At 37.7% G+C, this 16613-nt stretch overlaps 1 protein-coding gene across 1 annotated transcript; it reads left to right on the forward strand.

The window, feature by feature from the left end:
• The first annotated feature begins 586 nt into the window (after window positions 1–586).
• On the forward strand, window positions 587–12256 carry postnb (periostin, osteoblast specific factor b). Its single transcript, XM_031863796.1, has 21 exons — window positions 587–723; window positions 1228–1326; window positions 4373–4437; window positions 4599–4756; window positions 4834–4998; window positions 5093–5239; window positions 5582–5723; window positions 6613–6825; window positions 6956–7090; window positions 7779–7927; window positions 8082–8218; window positions 8410–8540; window positions 8654–8784; window positions 9091–9193; window positions 9323–9390; window positions 9717–9762; window positions 9876–9896; window positions 10219–10293; window positions 10380–10427; window positions 10622–10678; window positions 11469–12256. The coding sequence occupies exons 1-21, from the start codon at window positions 605–607 to the stop codon at window positions 11495–11497; spliced, it is 2238 nt and encodes a 745-aa protein (XP_031719656.1). The 5' UTR covers window positions 587–604; the 3' UTR covers window positions 11498–12256.
• The last annotated feature ends 4357 nt before the right edge of the window (window positions 12257–16613 follow it).

Below are 16613 nucleotides of genomic sequence, written 5' to 3' on the forward strand. Positions count from 1 at the left end.
GTCCCAAAGCTTTAGAAATGGCTTTGTAACACTTTCCAGACTGATAGATCTCAATTACTTTGTTTCTCATTTGTTCCTGAATTTCTTTGGATCGCAGCATGATGTCTAGCTTTTGAGGATCTTTTGGTCTACCTCACTTTGTCAGGCAGGTCCTATTTAAGTGATTTCTTGATTGAGAACAGGTGTGGCAGTAATCAGGCCTGGGTGTGGCTAGAGAAATTGAACTCAGCTTTCCAAAGATGTGATAAACCACAGTTAATTTATGTTTTAACAGGGGGGGGGCAATCACTTTTTCACACAGGGCCATGTAGGTTTGGATTTTTTTTCCCCCTTAATAATAAAAACCTTCATTTAAAAACTGCATTTTGTGTTTACTTGTGTTATCTTTGTCTAATATTTAAATTAGTTTGATGATCTGGAACATTTAAGTGTGACAAACATGCAAAAAAATAAGAAATCAGGAAGGGGGCAAACACTTTTTCACACAACTGTACATGAAATGTTGCCATCCTCCATCAGTGGAGGATGAGACTAGTATATAAACTCCCACTCTGAGTCTGCTCCCATCACTCTGGGTCCGGAGGGGCTAGCTTAGAAATCAAGGATGAAGCTCCTTTTTGTAGCTGCATTTGCACTCTTTGTGTTCTCCACATTTGACAAGGCCGACTCTTCAGCTTATGACAAAATTGTTTTCCACAGTCGCGTCAGGGCAAGAAAAGAAGGGTAAGCTTATCAATATGTTTCATTATGAATATTTGTACACCCTTGTAATGTCATGTTAGTTCATTTTGCATACAAAAGTATTGAGCCTTGAGCACAACAAGCATAGTTCTAAACATTTCAGCATATTTGTCTCTGCTAAATCTGCTATATTGTATGCTGTCACAATTGTTTTGAAATATCAATTGTTCATTTTTGACATATTTTATATCATAACATTACGTCTCACTTAGAAAAGGTACAAACCAGCAGGGTTATAGTTGTCAAATTATAACCCAAATCTTACAAACCAATTTTATATCCAGCAGATGTGGATGTTGTGATTAGTAATATTGTACTGCTACTGTTTCAGAAGCAGCTGTGCCAGTTGCCAAATATACAAATCTTCACACTTGACAGTCTGATGTCTTACCCAGCAGTGCTGTTTGTCACATAATAATTCTTACTCCTGTGTTTTACCTGCTGATATATGCTTCATTACTTTTTTCTACTCTCTATTCTCATCAGACCCAATGTCTGCGCACTCCAGCAAGTCATGGGGACCAAGAAGAAGTACTTCAGCACTTGTCGTAATTGGTACCGCGGGGCCATCTGTGGAAAGAAAGCGTAAGTGTATTTTCATGTTTCCAATAGGACAAGTTATTTCTCTTGTTTAAAGATGAACATTCTGAGCAAATTCAATGACTAAAAGTTTTACTGAGTACTCATTTCTGTACGTATTTTGAAAATATAGCATTTATCTTAAGTGTCTGCTTCTTCTCCTGCTTCTGCTTTAAGGGTTTGGTGGAAACTTGAATGTTTCCATAGAGACAGACATCTGTTATCTTACTTTGAATAAACTACCGCTTAAAATGAAAAACACATTTGTGGACACAGAAAGCCTGGTTGTCGTGGAGTTGTGAACCACTGATTCCAGGCTATGATGTGGCTGCAAAATGTTGACTGTATTCATGAATGGAAAAGCGTTCAGCTCAGTCATAATAGACGGACTCTTTTTTTCATATTATTCCAGCCCCTTCAGCACTTTTGTGTTTAAACATGGATTGAAGCCATGCCTATTTTACAGTCTCTCGCTTCCTCTCTCTCTCTCTCTCTCTCTCTCTCTCTCTCTCTGTCTCTCTCACTCGCACACACACACACACACATTCACCCTGCCCTTGACGCTTGCATTATGCCTAAGTCATGCTTAGCACTCTAAACAGGCTTAGTTCTTTATGATGAATACCCACTGCTCATTGAACTTGGCAAATGATAATGTTGGAAACAGCCAAAGAATTGTATCTATTTCAATGGGAGCCTGACATGGGACTGTGGAATCAATCAAAACATAAGTGGGCCAAAGTTTAATTCACATGGTGGACTGGATTACTAATTTACACCGGTTATTGTATGGTGATGCAAGGTGTCCTAAAATCACAACATATAACTAGTAATTACAAGTTTAAGCCACACCCATTTATTCAAAACTGAGCTGCACTGGAGGCAGAAATGTTCTAATTAGTTGACGAAGTTTACTTTTCATTAGTGTTTTAGTGGAGTTGATTTAAAAGAAAACTGTTTCACTAATCAGCTGTTCATTTTGCATGCTGCAGAGTACACACACCTTTGACTTCAGTGTCTGTCCCACACTGATTTAGACCAATCAGAACAGAATCAAGTTTATTCTTAATGAAATTGGTATAACTTATGCAGCAAGGTTAACTTGTGTATAAGATCAAATACAATAAGATATCTCTCCTACTGTATCAGAGAAGCAGCAGGAAAGCATTACAATCTCAAACATATAAACTAATTCACGCTAACTCACTGACCAAAATGATCTAATATGGCTTAGATTGCCCTTTTTACAGTGGTATCTGGCAATTGATGCTGTGGAACTTAATTTAGGCAAATACTTGTACTTGTCCCACTGATTCAAGAAGTAAGATTATTTCGGCTTCCAGAGCAGCTATCTCTCTCTAAGAAGAAAACTTTGCACAACCAAACTTCTAAACTGCCCATTAGTGATGGGTTGAATTGGAATGAAACCACATACAGTTTATTATATGTTTGACAAAATGATCATGGTTCTTGGAACAGTTATTTTATAGAGATGCTGACAAGTTAAAAGTTTCCTACGCCATGGCCAGATACAATCCCTCTGTGTGGGAGAGCAGTGTAGCGAGGGTTTTGCTGACTCTGCCCCATTAGGGCTTGTGTGATCTCATCCCAGTACCCCCAACTCCAATCAACTTTGATTCAAATAGAGCTGTTCAAGATTTGCAGTCAGCCATGACCCAGAAGCGTCGGTCTGTACCCTGTCTGAGACAGTTGAAATAGGTTTTTCTTCTTCTTTTTTTTTTTTAACTTTTTTTTATTATGTGTTAGAATCTTACTATTAGAGGTGTTTTGCTCGAGAGCAACTATTAACAATTACTGCACGTGTAGCATCTTTTAGTCATCCAATCATTAAATCCAAGAATGTCTTTGTTTGTCCCTAACCATGCTGACAAAGTCAAAATTGTCTGATTTGAACTACATATGGCACACATATGGAGCATTCCTGGTGTGCAGATCTCATAGGGAAACTGCTGAGAGAAACTGCTAAATCTTGGTGCAGTCCTCGTCTTCCTCCTCCTTTTCTGTCATGTAGAACCAGCTCTGTTCACTCCCATACACAACCAAATGAAAAGCTACTTGTTACATTTTGCTATTTACAAGTGATCAGTTTGTAATAGACAAAGAATGAATAATGTTTTTGTTATTTTGCAAGATGATTTAAATCATGTTGAGCTGATTAATGGGGAAAAGAAGCAGCTTCGAGTTTTCTAACGATTCTACTGGGCAGTGTACCGAAACGCACTCCTCAGCCAACTCTGTTCTTTATGTCTTGTGTTTCTTTTATTGGTGTTAGTTATTTGAGGTGAAACGTACATTTGCAAATGTCTGGTCTTCCAAGAGCTGGAAACAATGATATAGTTCCAACATGTTCAAACCTGCTGACCCAAGGGGCATAGTCATGTTTATATGTAGCAGCTGCACTTTGAATTTTACTACCCCTCTCGGGCTACATTGTCCAGCACTACTTCTCACATGTTTGTCCAACAGCAAATAAACATATATCATCTGTCTAATTCATATAAACTGAAATTACAATAGTTATCTTTCTAAATTATAAAAGTAAAAAAACAGCTCTAAAACACCTGGTGACAATTCAATAATGTTGTTTTTCAGCTTAGCCCAAATGTTTACATAAAGACCATCAAACCTTTTAAATGTTCCTTGTCAACCATCATTTCCTAAACCTCAACTGAGTCTTAGACTGCAGTTTTTCAAGGCCAAAATGTTTCTGAGGTTAACCAAATAAGTACAATCATTCAAACTAATTGTTTAGCTTCAAAGAGGAGGTCTTGATACTATAAATATACTACTGTAATGGTAGCATAATCCTTGAGGCACCCTTTCCATTAGGTTTCCCATGGTCGGTTTGGGTTATAAAAGAGATAATGAGTAACATCTGGAAACACTGAATACACCAATGTGGAATGACGATTCAGCGCAAAACATGGCAGCCCGAAAAAAAATGTCTTACAATGTTGAAAGATACTTTCAAGCTATGCGCTACTTATTTAAGATAATACCCATGTTTGTGATTTGTGTATTTTGCCTGCAGGACTGTGCTTTATGAGTGCTGCCCAGGGTACATGAAGTTGGAGGGCATGCGTGGTTGCCCTGCAGGTGAGTTAAGTGCTACATTGTAGAGCAGCTGTATGCTAGTTTTGAAATTAGACCAACTAAACTAGAAAAAGATGGTGAAGCATACTTTCCACACATGTAGAGTTTATTATTGGAATGACAGGCTGACATCTAAGAATGCGTATTGTAAATCTCTTTCTCAGTGGCCCCGATTGACAATGTGTATGGCACCTTGGGTCTGGTGAAGGCCACCACAACCCAAAAATACTCTGATATTTCTAAGCTAAGGCCTGAGATTGAGGGATCTGGATCCTTCACCTTCTTTGCCCCCAGCAACGACGCCTGGGAGCTTTTGGATGAAGTAAGTCAAGAACAAAATAATAAGCTGGAGGCTCTCTGTCTTTAAGGTTTTAACATCTCGTTTTCCTCACCTATCAGACAATGAGGAGTGGACTGGTCAGCAATATCAACATTGAACTGTACAACGCTCTGCATTATCACATGGCCAACAAACGACTCTTGACTAAAGATCTAAAGAATGGAATGACAGTCACCTCCATGTACAATGACCTTGGTCTCCAAATTAACCATTACTCCAATGGGGTGAGTATTATCATTCAAGATTACCACGTGGTCCTTTTTGTAGTTGTGCTATAAACACTTTTCAGTGGTATAACATTGTGTATGTTATGTGCAGGTGGTGACTGTGAACTGCGCTAGGATTATCCATGGCAATCAGGTTGCCACCAATGGCATTGTGCATGTCGTTGACCGTGTTGTCAGTGCTGTTGGAAACACAATCCAGGATGTCATTGAGATTGACGATGACCTGACAACTCTGAGCGTGAGTAAATACATACAAGGATAGACAAAATAATGTAAACACCTCAAGGACCATGATTGTATACTAAGTGCAAACACATTACAAGTAATTAAAATAGAATGCAAGCATGCAGAGCAATTTAGAAAATATTGCAGGTTATTATTGCAAAAAACTTACCTATGCAGGGATTTAGAGGGAATGGAAAAACACACGCAGAGTTTGCATTTGCAATATAGTTACTTTAAAATATTTTTTTTTCAGATGATTAGATTATTATGTCTGTCTCCTGCAAATGTTTCTACTGTAGTCTATTGTATATTTAAGTTAATTGAACATAATCCCACTGGTGAAATCACCATGTAGGATGTGGCTCTAACGGCTGGATTCTTGGAGAAGCTCGGTCAACCAGGACATTACACTCTATTTGCCCCCACCAACGAAGCCTTTGAGAGTCTGGGCAGTGAAGTGCTGGAGAGACTTCAGGGCGACAAGGCGGTCCTCACGGGTAAACTAGACTTTTATTCAAAGAGGTCAAGGCCTTCTAAAACATTGCATTGGAAACTGAGGATTTATTTTAACTGTTGCAAACCTGGGACCATATTTACATTTATCGATGAGGTACAGGAAAATAAATTCGGTGATTCACTGGCGGCATTTTTCTTACACTAAGTCAACCATTTATTCACATGTTCAACTTCTTCTAACTCAAAACAGATGACGCAGTAATTGATCTGGAACTTACACACATTTGACAAGCTGTACATAATAGAGTTGAGACTTGTAAAAATAAGTCTCAAGTTTCAAGTCACGCATGAAATTGTTCGTGGAAAGTCAAACAATTTGACACATTTCACACTTTTGGTTTGATACTTTTAGAGGTATACATGTTGTGAGTAAGTCAGGATTAATATAATGTAGCTATTAGTATTTTTCTCAGACATTTGCAAGAATTGTTCCACTGTAATCGTCAATCAGAGCAAGTTAAAGCTTTCAAGTATACAGTGATCGTAAGCTCTTAAAAAATCCAGGAAAAAACAATTAAATAGTGCAGAATCTCAACATTTTTAACATTGTCTTGTTTTGTGTCAACACCGAGAGGAAAGAAACAGCTGCTTCATTGAGCAAGCTGGTCAAATTGGCAACAGCACAAAACATTTTTATTGGTCCACAGCTTGCCTTACGATGTGAGATCAGATCATTTCACACGTCAAACAGAACTGTTAGAAAATAACAAGTCTTCTGACTCAGGGACCCGAGGGATCCAAAGGGTCCTCAAGTTCCCAAGGCATTTTATCCTCAGCTGCAGTGAAACATGCGAAAGAACATAAAATAGCCCATGCAGCAAACTGACCTTCTAAACTAAACATTAATTCAAAACTGTCTTGCTTTTTCAGCTCTTCTGAATTTCCACCTTCTGGACTCAGTCCAGTGCTCTGAGGCCATCATGGCTGGCAGCTCTTATGAGACCCTTGAGGGCAACAATATTGATATTGGCTGCGATGGTGAAAGTCTAACAGTCAACGGCATTAAGATGGTGCGCAAGAAGGACATTGTCACGACCAATGGTGTCATCCACCTTATTGACCAAGTGCTCATGCCAGACTCAGGTTAGACTCCCATCTTTTCCTCTTATTTAAGCATACCTGCTTTACTATATGAATATATAATGTGCCAGGTGTTTCATGTTTTTCTGTAATTCATATTTTAATGGTGGTGGGATTCTCTTTGTCCTTTAAGCTAAACAGGTGATGGAACTGGTAGGAAGTTCCCAGTCAACGTTTGGTGACATGGTATCCGAGCTGGGCCTTTCTGCTGCCATGAGACCAGGCACTGAGTACACATTGCTGGCTCCCTTCAATGCTGCCTTCAGTGGTGAGCAACATACTGTTCATTACATCATGAACGCCCCTCTGTTTTTCACTAAGCACGTGGCTAAATATGAACCTAGGCTGCTCCACACTCAGTCACAATCTGGAATAAAGAATAAAGGAGGATCTTTTGTATTTCCCCTTTGCATGCTGAGTCATAACGTGAATAGAAATGTACATAAATGGAGCTACAGGGAAATAGTGAATTTATTGGAATATTGCAGAATCGTTATGCCATGTAAGACCAAATACCCACTCCCCCTGACAACATTCCTGGACTTCACCTGAAGGGAGTAAAGGTGTTTTGCGTCTGTAACAAGAATGTGTAATTGATCGAGGCAGAATACTTTTATCTTCAAAGGCATATGGTTTTAAATGGGTGCACAAGTATGCACAAGCAACAGCTGAATGTAACAGAGTATTCAAACTGTAAATGATTTCATGTACAGGACATCATGTCTCATGATCTATAGGTTAATGTGGTCCACCTATAGAACTGCCTAGTAAATCAAGTCACTAATGGCAGATAGGTCTTTGTGCAGTTAGAATTGTTGCTACTGCTCTCTGGACATTATATTCAAAATAATGTAAATATAAATGCAATTTCTGATGCAATACATTAGATGTAAATGTACAATGTTGCTGGTATGTTTCATTTGTAATGGGGAATATAAAATGTCTTTCCTCTACAGATGAAGTGATGTCCATGGATCAGAGTTTGCTCAAGATTATCCTGGAGAGCCACATCTTGAAAAGAAAGATTGTCCTGGGAGAGTTGTTCAATGGCCAGCTGCTGGAGACCATTGCAGGGAAATTTCTGAGAGTCTTCATCTATCGCACAGTGCGTCCTATTCTCTGAAGTTGTGCCCAAACATTGTGGCTGTGTGGCACTAAACATACGATATATACATTACCCCTGTTATTTGACCATCAATCCTCAAATCTTTGAGATGTAACAAATCCCCTTGCCTTTAACTTGTGGATTATTTCTGCAGGCTGTGTGCATTGAGAATTCCTGTCTGGTAAGAGGCAGTAAAGAAGGAAGCAATGGGGCCCTTCATCTCATGAGGACTCTGTTGAAACCGGCGGAAAAATCGATGTTTGAAATTCTGACAGAAAATAGAGGGTTCAAGTAAGTAAAGAGCAATGTTGTGTAGTGAAAATGGACTGCCCGTATTAAAAAGCAGCACAACCACATATTGGTTACATACATGTATCTTTCCATTAAATCAACATGGCACATATGGGAATCAGAAAGTGCTGTTACAATATGTCAGTGGGTTCTGTAACAGCCAAGTTATCGTTTTCTTCTCTTGGCTGCAGGATCTTTTTGTCTCTGATGGAAGCTGCTGGCTTGACAGACCTGCTGAAACAAGAGGGAGACGTTACTCTGTTTGCCCCGAGCGATAAGGCTTTCGCTGGTTTAAGTGAAAGGGATTTGTCCTTGTTGAAGAGTAGGTCTTCCATACTACCTTTATACATGTGTTTCAAGCCCTTATGTTACTAGTTGGAAATCACAATCAAAACAAAAAAATGAAGTTAATATTTTTGCCATTCTTTATTTCAGGTGACATGAATGCTCTCAGAACCATCCTTTTGTATCACATCAATAATGGCATCTTCATTGGTGGTGGTTTGGAGACTGGGGTGACAAACCTTCTCAAGTCTCTTCAGGGCAGCAACCTCAGAGTGATGTCTGTATGTATTTAGAACAGCAAGACTAAACATTTATCTTGTGTCAATAAACTTTTCACCTTTATATTTTGTGTTATCTTTAAGTATAACGGGGTAAAAATGTATTTAAATTATTCATTAAGATTATAATAGTCTAGATCATTATTATCTGATAAAATATCATCCTGGATTGTATAACTCAGTAACCTTAGCAAACTAATATAGTTATTTACTGAAGAATAGAGTTAATTCCTTATTTTGAAATACAGGTTAATAAGCCCATCATTATGTGTTTTTCTTGTTTGTAATAGTTTTAACTGTCTCCCTCAGGCAAACAACTCTATGCTAGTGAATTCTGTCCAAGTCCCTGAATCTGATATCATGGCCACAAATGGAGTCATCCACTTCGTCAATCAAGTCTTGTATCCAGGAGGTAAAATGTTTACCCTGTCAACTCTGTTAATATTACTTTTGTAAATCTGTCAAGAGATGCACTCTCTGCCCTTTTTTTATAACAGTTGTAAAGGCCCAACCTAAGTTAACGCCCTGTGCTTTCTTTTAGATGTGCCAGTTGGAAGCCAGGATTTCCTCATGCTATTGAAGAGGCTCATCTCTTACATGCAAATCAAGGTGTCATATCAAAGATTTACATCTAGTTATTAAAGCTGTGAGACTTGTAAAAGGCAGGGTGCAGTTTTCTGTGTGCAGGTGTTGTTGTTTCTTATTACCTCTAAGGCTGCCAAAAATATAATGTATGTAACTCAACGTGAAGTACAGAACAAGACCCTGCTTGAAAACCATCTGTACACAGCATCCTGCTAGTGGTTTTTTGACTCAGAAGTTGGTTTTATAGATTAATTGACAATTGGCTTTATTATGCAGCATACACAAAAAATGATGGTCATACTGTACATGTTGTCAATGGCTATAACATATTTTCTACTTATTTTTTACAGTTCATATCAGGGTTCAGATATCAGGAAATGCCCCTTACATTTCTGAGTAAGTAGCAGTATTATTATGTATATTTGTGTGTGTTTTTTGCTATACAGAAGTTTTAATCTCTTAAAAGACATTCTTCTCTCTCAATAATTTATACCTCCTGTTGTTTTTAGAGAGGATCATCATCGAGGAAGGTACAGTAATGACGATTGATTAATATGTCGTTAGTGAAACAGTTGCATGCACAGAATTGGGGAAAAACTAGTCTGATTCCTGCTGAATTGAAACGTGCTGATCAATCAGAAAGAGGATAAGAGTATTTCTTATCTGCTACTGGCTAATTCACGTACCAGTCAGCAATTATTATTAATCACATTTTAGTCAAAGCAAACTTTTTGATCGAATGAAAGGTCCAATGTTACGATACCTGAATGCAAATATTCTCTGTGTTGGAGGGCAATGCTGTACTGCCTGCAATTTCAATGTAGTGCAACATGTTTTACTTTTCTTTTACAGTTCCTGATATAACTAAAGTGACCAGGGTCATTCAAGGGGAACCCACTATCACTAAGGTTACCAGGGTCATTGGAGGTAAATGTTTTTTTACATGAATCGATACGTCAGTAGTTTCATATCATTAATCATCTCACAAACTCTTGAATTGCTGTCATCTGCAGGCCGTCAGTTCTCAGTCAGCTCTCACACCACCAACATCGGTCCGGGAGGTCAGTTAAACTGATTATGATTCAAACACAAGACATGGATGGGGCTTATTGTTCTAAGTCACTATCATGATCAATGGTGTTCAACGTTGTGTTGCTCTCTTCCCTGCTGTGGTGGTAAATGTGGTTGGATTTTTAGGGAAATATTTTTTTTAATATTTCAATTTCACTTTAAGTCTGTTTTCTTTTTCCTGCAGAATTTGATGTTTCAAACATTGAGGGGGACAGTGAAAGTCTTGCCCAATACATCCAAGGTGAGTCCTATCTGTGTGTTCATCTCAGTGACTTGGAAAGAATAATGCATAGATAATGTGGGATTTATATGTTTGTTTGCCTTTATAGAAGGCAGTCCAAGAAGAACCTCTTCCCGGAGAGTTTTAGATAAAGAACATCATCTAGTCTACAAAAAACCTGCATTTGTAATAAATGCAGCGTAGCCTGTTAGCTGGTTCAGGCAGTCAACATGAGTCCAATGCTATGTTCTCATGGAGTATTCTTCTCCCTGTATCATTTATCCAACGCACTTCTTCTATCATGGTGGATGTACAGGAATAATTCAACATTTTGAGTATTGCAGCTTGTTGCTAGGAGTTAGATGAGAAGATTGATACCACTGTCAGGAATAGTATCAATCTTCTCATCTAACTTTTGGCAAGAAAGCGAATAAGCACATTTCCCAAAATGTCTTCCTATTCCTTTAAGCTGACTGTGTGCTGCTCCATCTTTTGCTGCCATGCTTTTGCTGCCATTGCGGCCACAAAGCTCAAATGAACGCTGTGCTGACACTTAGTGCTAATGCCCCTGCGGCTGCTGTTCATACTGCATTCCATTTGAATGAGCCCCACCTCCACCGCAGCATCCACCTGTAGGCTTGGAGTATGGATGAAAATATAATCATCACCCCCTGCTGTTCTGCTGAGCTTGATATTCCCTTGTGGCTATCAGAGCCCAGATTCAAAACTTCCATGCCATACGTATTCTACATTCTCATAATAATTTATTCCACATGAGTTGGCTGACAGACATGTATTGTTTTTTTAACAGATGGCAACAAGAGGAGGGGAAGGATCTGAGCATGGACGGATGAGAATATCGACCATGTAAAGGCAGAGAGAGACACCAAACCCAGAGGTTGAAACTAGTGTTTTTTTTAATACAGAATACACTTAAAATGTCAGTGATTTAAAATGTTGACAAATTGACAAAAGTAAAATATTTTCACAAACAATTGAATTGTGCTTTGAATGTATATCTATTATGAGTGTTCAATGTCAGCATATGTAAACAGGGTTAAAATTTACATTTTGGCATTACTTTAAAGACGCCAAGCAAGTCAGGGTAGCAATATTTTTTTAAATCCGAACCATTAGAGTCGCAATAAAAACATTTCAGTTCTACACTTTAAACTTTCGCTAGAGGTGAAGGTTAAAACAAGGATATGTTACGAGCGGTATTGGAAGATTTATAAATCTCAGCATGATAAAAAATAGAAAAATAAATGGTGTGTTTTCAGACTTCAATGATTTTCTACGTATCTGTGGCTGTGAGTTGTTTAAGGTTTCATGTAAATTGTGTCTATGCTTGTATTTTTTGGATCGATGTATTCAACTGCAGATTGTTTCCTTTCTATTTTTTAAACATCTTCCAATAAAATGCATTCTCTTATATAAATATGCCTGTTTAAAAAGGCCGTTGTTTGGAGTCATTTCTAATGTACTTGGAAGGCTTTTAAGTAGTCGACTGTGGTTTAGAAAAGTTGAATATCAAATGTCAAATCTAAATGTGTCTGCATTTTGTATTTCCAAGAACAGACTAGTCTCCTAGACTCTAAGATTTCTGAGTCATCTTTTTCAATGCCACCTTTTTAATGTATATTTAGGAGGGAGCTTGGCAGCCCATTTTTGAAAACTTTGTAAAATTTGAAATAAACTGGGTTTAATGTGCAAAAAAACTATTTTTGTATTTTTCCTGGAAAATATGTATCTACTGTATATAAAACTGTACATGAAACACTTTTAATGACGACCATGTCTATAATGCATTATAAACATTCATATGCCTTTTAATCTGATTTTGGTACTGTATACTTATAGTTATAATCAGTCATTAATATTCATAATTCTTTATAGCAATAACTAGAAGACATTATGAAGCATTTTGAAGGCCAGTGGTAGAGATAATGGATAGATTGATAAGATCAAGTATCATAATGCTTCATAATTGCTGCTCAGTCAAGTCAGCTGTCTATAAGACTCTGCCGAACACGGTGATGTCATTTTTATATTTGTGGTGTCAATATGTGAGCATGAGAGCAGGTTACAAAACAGGTACTGTCTGTTAACATTGTGAGTTAACATTGAGTTCATTAGGGCACTTGATTGGCATTCATTTCACTTTCAGGCTCCCTGAGCTAAATCTGTAACTCCATTTGATTCCATAGAAACATGTCTGCGAGCAGCACAATATGTCCTACGTTTTGACCTAAAATGGTGTATGAAGGGAATATTGTGGTAATGAGAGCAAGTTGTTTGGAAAATCTACAAAATAGTTTTCAAGCTCCTCTTCTCTCTAGCGGTGATGTCACTGCTCTAAGTCTGAACATTCTGTCCAACACACACCCATTATAAAATCTGAAACGGTCCCAATATTTCCCTGAAACTTGAACTGTGATGTCATGAAAACCATACTAGCTATCAAAATGCTCATTTGGTCGAATAAAATCCTAAGTTTTTTGAGTCATTTATACTTAAAAGAAAATGCCTATGTTAAAGTATGGCAAACCAGTAAGGGCCTAAATATGAGTGTTTTTAGTCTCTCTAAACGGCGATTTCCTAAGTGTGTGTGCACAAAGTTGTGATTTTCGTGAAAACGGCGAGGAGATTCTCTGAGAAAATTAGCAGCACCCCATTCCAAGTCATTCCGCACGTTTTGATGTATTGTTTGTGCAGGTGGTGGCAACGCTGTGGAGGAGTTACATATGTTTCAACCTGAACTCTTACTAAACACTAAGATCTGCTAGCTCGCTTTCTGTTTGACAAAATTCACGCTGGCCCACTGACCAATCACGGCGCACGTTAATGCAGACGTACTTAGCAGGCTACCCGGTGCCACTGGCACGTGAAAGAATACGCCCAACATGTCAAACTAAAGATCTGATTGGTTGAAGACTATGACAATCAACAATATTGTCTCCATTTACTTAAACTCCAAAGTCTACCAGAGGACCTCGGGCCTCTCTCCTTACATAGAGAAATAGAGGCTAAATCTGATTGGATAAAAGCTCTACTTAAAACAAGCTGTGGTGGAAGCAGCGCTGCAGGCTGGAAGCAGAGCAACAGAGGAAGACAGGAGCTGTGCAATGAGAAAACAAGCTAATGGGAAAAAAATATATAATACATATAGTGTATTTGTGAAAAATTATAAAATAGCTATAACTTTGTGATTCTGTTTAGGCCAGCAGAGAAGGCTTAGCTGGCCCTGACGGCCCACCACTGAACAGTTCTCGAAACGTTAAAGTCCAAATATTCCCCAAATTATACTTTCCGAACGTTCTCAGTAAGTTATTTTTCCAAACGTTCTCGGAAAAGTCCTCTGAATGTTTTTTTCTGGAACCTTCTGGCAACATTATATCCAAACTTTCTTCGGACATTATTTTCAAAACATTTTTTATCCAAATGTTCTCAGAACTCTGTTTTACATAGTTATTTTCCTAACGTTTTTGGAATGTTGTTTTCAGAAAGTAGTTTTCAGAAAGTTCTTGGAACATTGTTTTCCCAATGTTGTTGGTATGTTGTTTTCTGAATGTTGTCGGAGTCTTATATTCCAAATGTCCTCAGAACGTTATATTCTGAAAGTTCTTTGAGCGTTCTGGGATGTTATGATCTAAACATTCTTGGAACGTTATTTTCCAAACGTTGTCAGAACATTGTTTTCCTAAAGTTCTCTGAACGTAATTATGGAGTCCTCAGAATGTTCTTTTACAAATGTTCTTGGAATGTTGAATTACTGATGTTCTTTGAACTTTTTTTTGCTAACGTAACATTGTTTAACTTGTGTTTTTGGTACGTTATAATCTTTACTTTCTCGAACATTGTATTCCTAACTTTCTCAAAACATAGTTTTCAGAACATTCTTGTAATAAAGTTTGTCTTCCTGGCACTTTTAGCACGTTGGTTTTCTTACGTTCACAGAACAATATTTTTGGAAGGTTCTTGTGACATTGTTTTCTAAACTTTCTCGGTATATTGTTTTCCAAGTGTTTACTAAATGTTCGCAGTACACTGCTTTTTGAGCATTCTCGGGACTTTAATTTCGGAACGTCTTCGTTCAGAACTTTGTTTTCTAATGGCAGTTTTAGAGGTGTTGATTTTGGAATGTTCTCGGAATGTGGTTTCCGAATGTTCACAGAACGTTGTTTTCTGAAAACTTTCAAGAGGTTATAATCCAACGTTCACAGAATTGTTCTGGGACGTTGTTTACAAGTAAAACAAATGAGGTATTATTTTCCATTGGACAGGTAATGACAGAAAAATTAAAACATTGATCATTTTTTTTTCCTATCATATTTGGAATGTTGTTTTCAGAATGTTCTTGAAACGTTGTTACGGAGTGGTCTTGGAATATGTATCCCTAATGTTTTCGTAACGTTGTTTTGTTAATGTTTTTGGGACTTTTTTTTCTTCCAAACATTCAAAGAACTTTACCTTTACAAAAAGATATTGGAGCCTCAAGAACGTTATTGGATCCTCGTATTCTGAACATTCTTGGGGCGCTGTTTTCCTAGCAGTTTTGGCTGTAGTTTTTCTTACTGTCATAGAACATTATTTTTTGAACCAAGGTAACAATACAAAATTAAAGACATTGATCATCGTTTTCGAAAAGTTGTTTTCAGAACAATTTAAAAGCATTGTTTTCGGACAACAAGATTATGATAACATGAATCAGTATTTCCACAATTAGGCCCAAAAAGATAATAGTCAGTGTGCTGTACACAAGGCTTACAGCCACACTGAATAACTTATATCAGTTTTATTGTGTGATTACAAATAAATCATTCATGAGTAATTGTTATTTTATTTACAGTGGGTAATATGATATTATCAACAATGAATGCATTGTTATACGTTGAGGTTGCAGGGACATTGTGTGAGCTGTTGTGTGCAGAGATTTGGGACAGGCCAAGCTCCTTTGTTATTTGGCTCATGTGCAAAACTCTTCAGTGCTTTTTATGACTTCTTGGATGGAGTAAAATGGGTACAAATTGCAAACTCTTGCAACATACAGAACTAAACCACAAACACAACATTTAAAGATATTTTTTGTAGATGTGTAATTTTATGTTACAACAACAACAGGCTTTATTAGCCAGGCAGCTGGTTTATCACAGCTTGAAGTGATGAAATCATTGTTGTCTTGCCATTGAAATGATGCTTTATTCAGTAATAAAATCATCCAGTCAGTGGCCCGTGGAAAACCCAAAAAATAACTTGCCTGCCAACCAAACAAAAAGTACAATAATATGTTACTCTGTTGTTTGCTATACAGCAAGATCAACAAATGTAAAAAACAATAGAAGATAGCCCTTAAATCCTGTACCAACACATTCATATCTGTACTCTGTGGTTGTTGCAATACGTTTTTTAAAACGTGCTTAACTTGGGGAGTTTAGTGTCTTGTCCATGGTCTTGTCCTGTGTAATGAGGGTCTTGTTGCAAGTGACTGACCCTAATTCAGTATCATTATTATGTTGTGTTTAATAATGCTGGTGGGGGGCTGGGAATACAGTCTCCATGAGTCATGGCCATAAACATAAAAAAAAACATTTATTCCTCTGCTTGTTTGTTTGGTGATATTTTCCCCTTTGTTTAGACTGTTGCATTAGGTGTACCAGCAAAGATTAAGTAACTATTTGAGCAAACCGCTACAGTAACATGAAAATCTTTCCACTGAGAGATTGAATACATTCTGCAGTCAGATGCACAGCAGGACATGAAAATTGAGAAAACATCTGCTGGAGGATCCTATTGCTTTTCCATCTGGTTTTGGATTGTCCACACTGTAGTCTTCAGTGATCTCCCAATCAAATATTAAATCATTTATTAGAGTGCTGGTACCACCAACAATTGATTCAAACATCACTCGACAGTTTCCACTGCTCATCACTATCAGCAACAGACAGCTGTCTGCTCA

Source organism: Anarrhichthys ocellatus, unplaced genomic scaffold (assembly GCF_004355925.1).
Source record: "Anarrhichthys ocellatus isolate YVR2014 unplaced genomic scaffold, GSC_Weel_1.0 scaffold29, whole genome shotgun sequence".
Classification (NCBI taxonomy): domain Eukaryota; kingdom Metazoa; phylum Chordata; class Actinopteri; order Perciformes; family Anarhichadidae; genus Anarrhichthys; species Anarrhichthys ocellatus.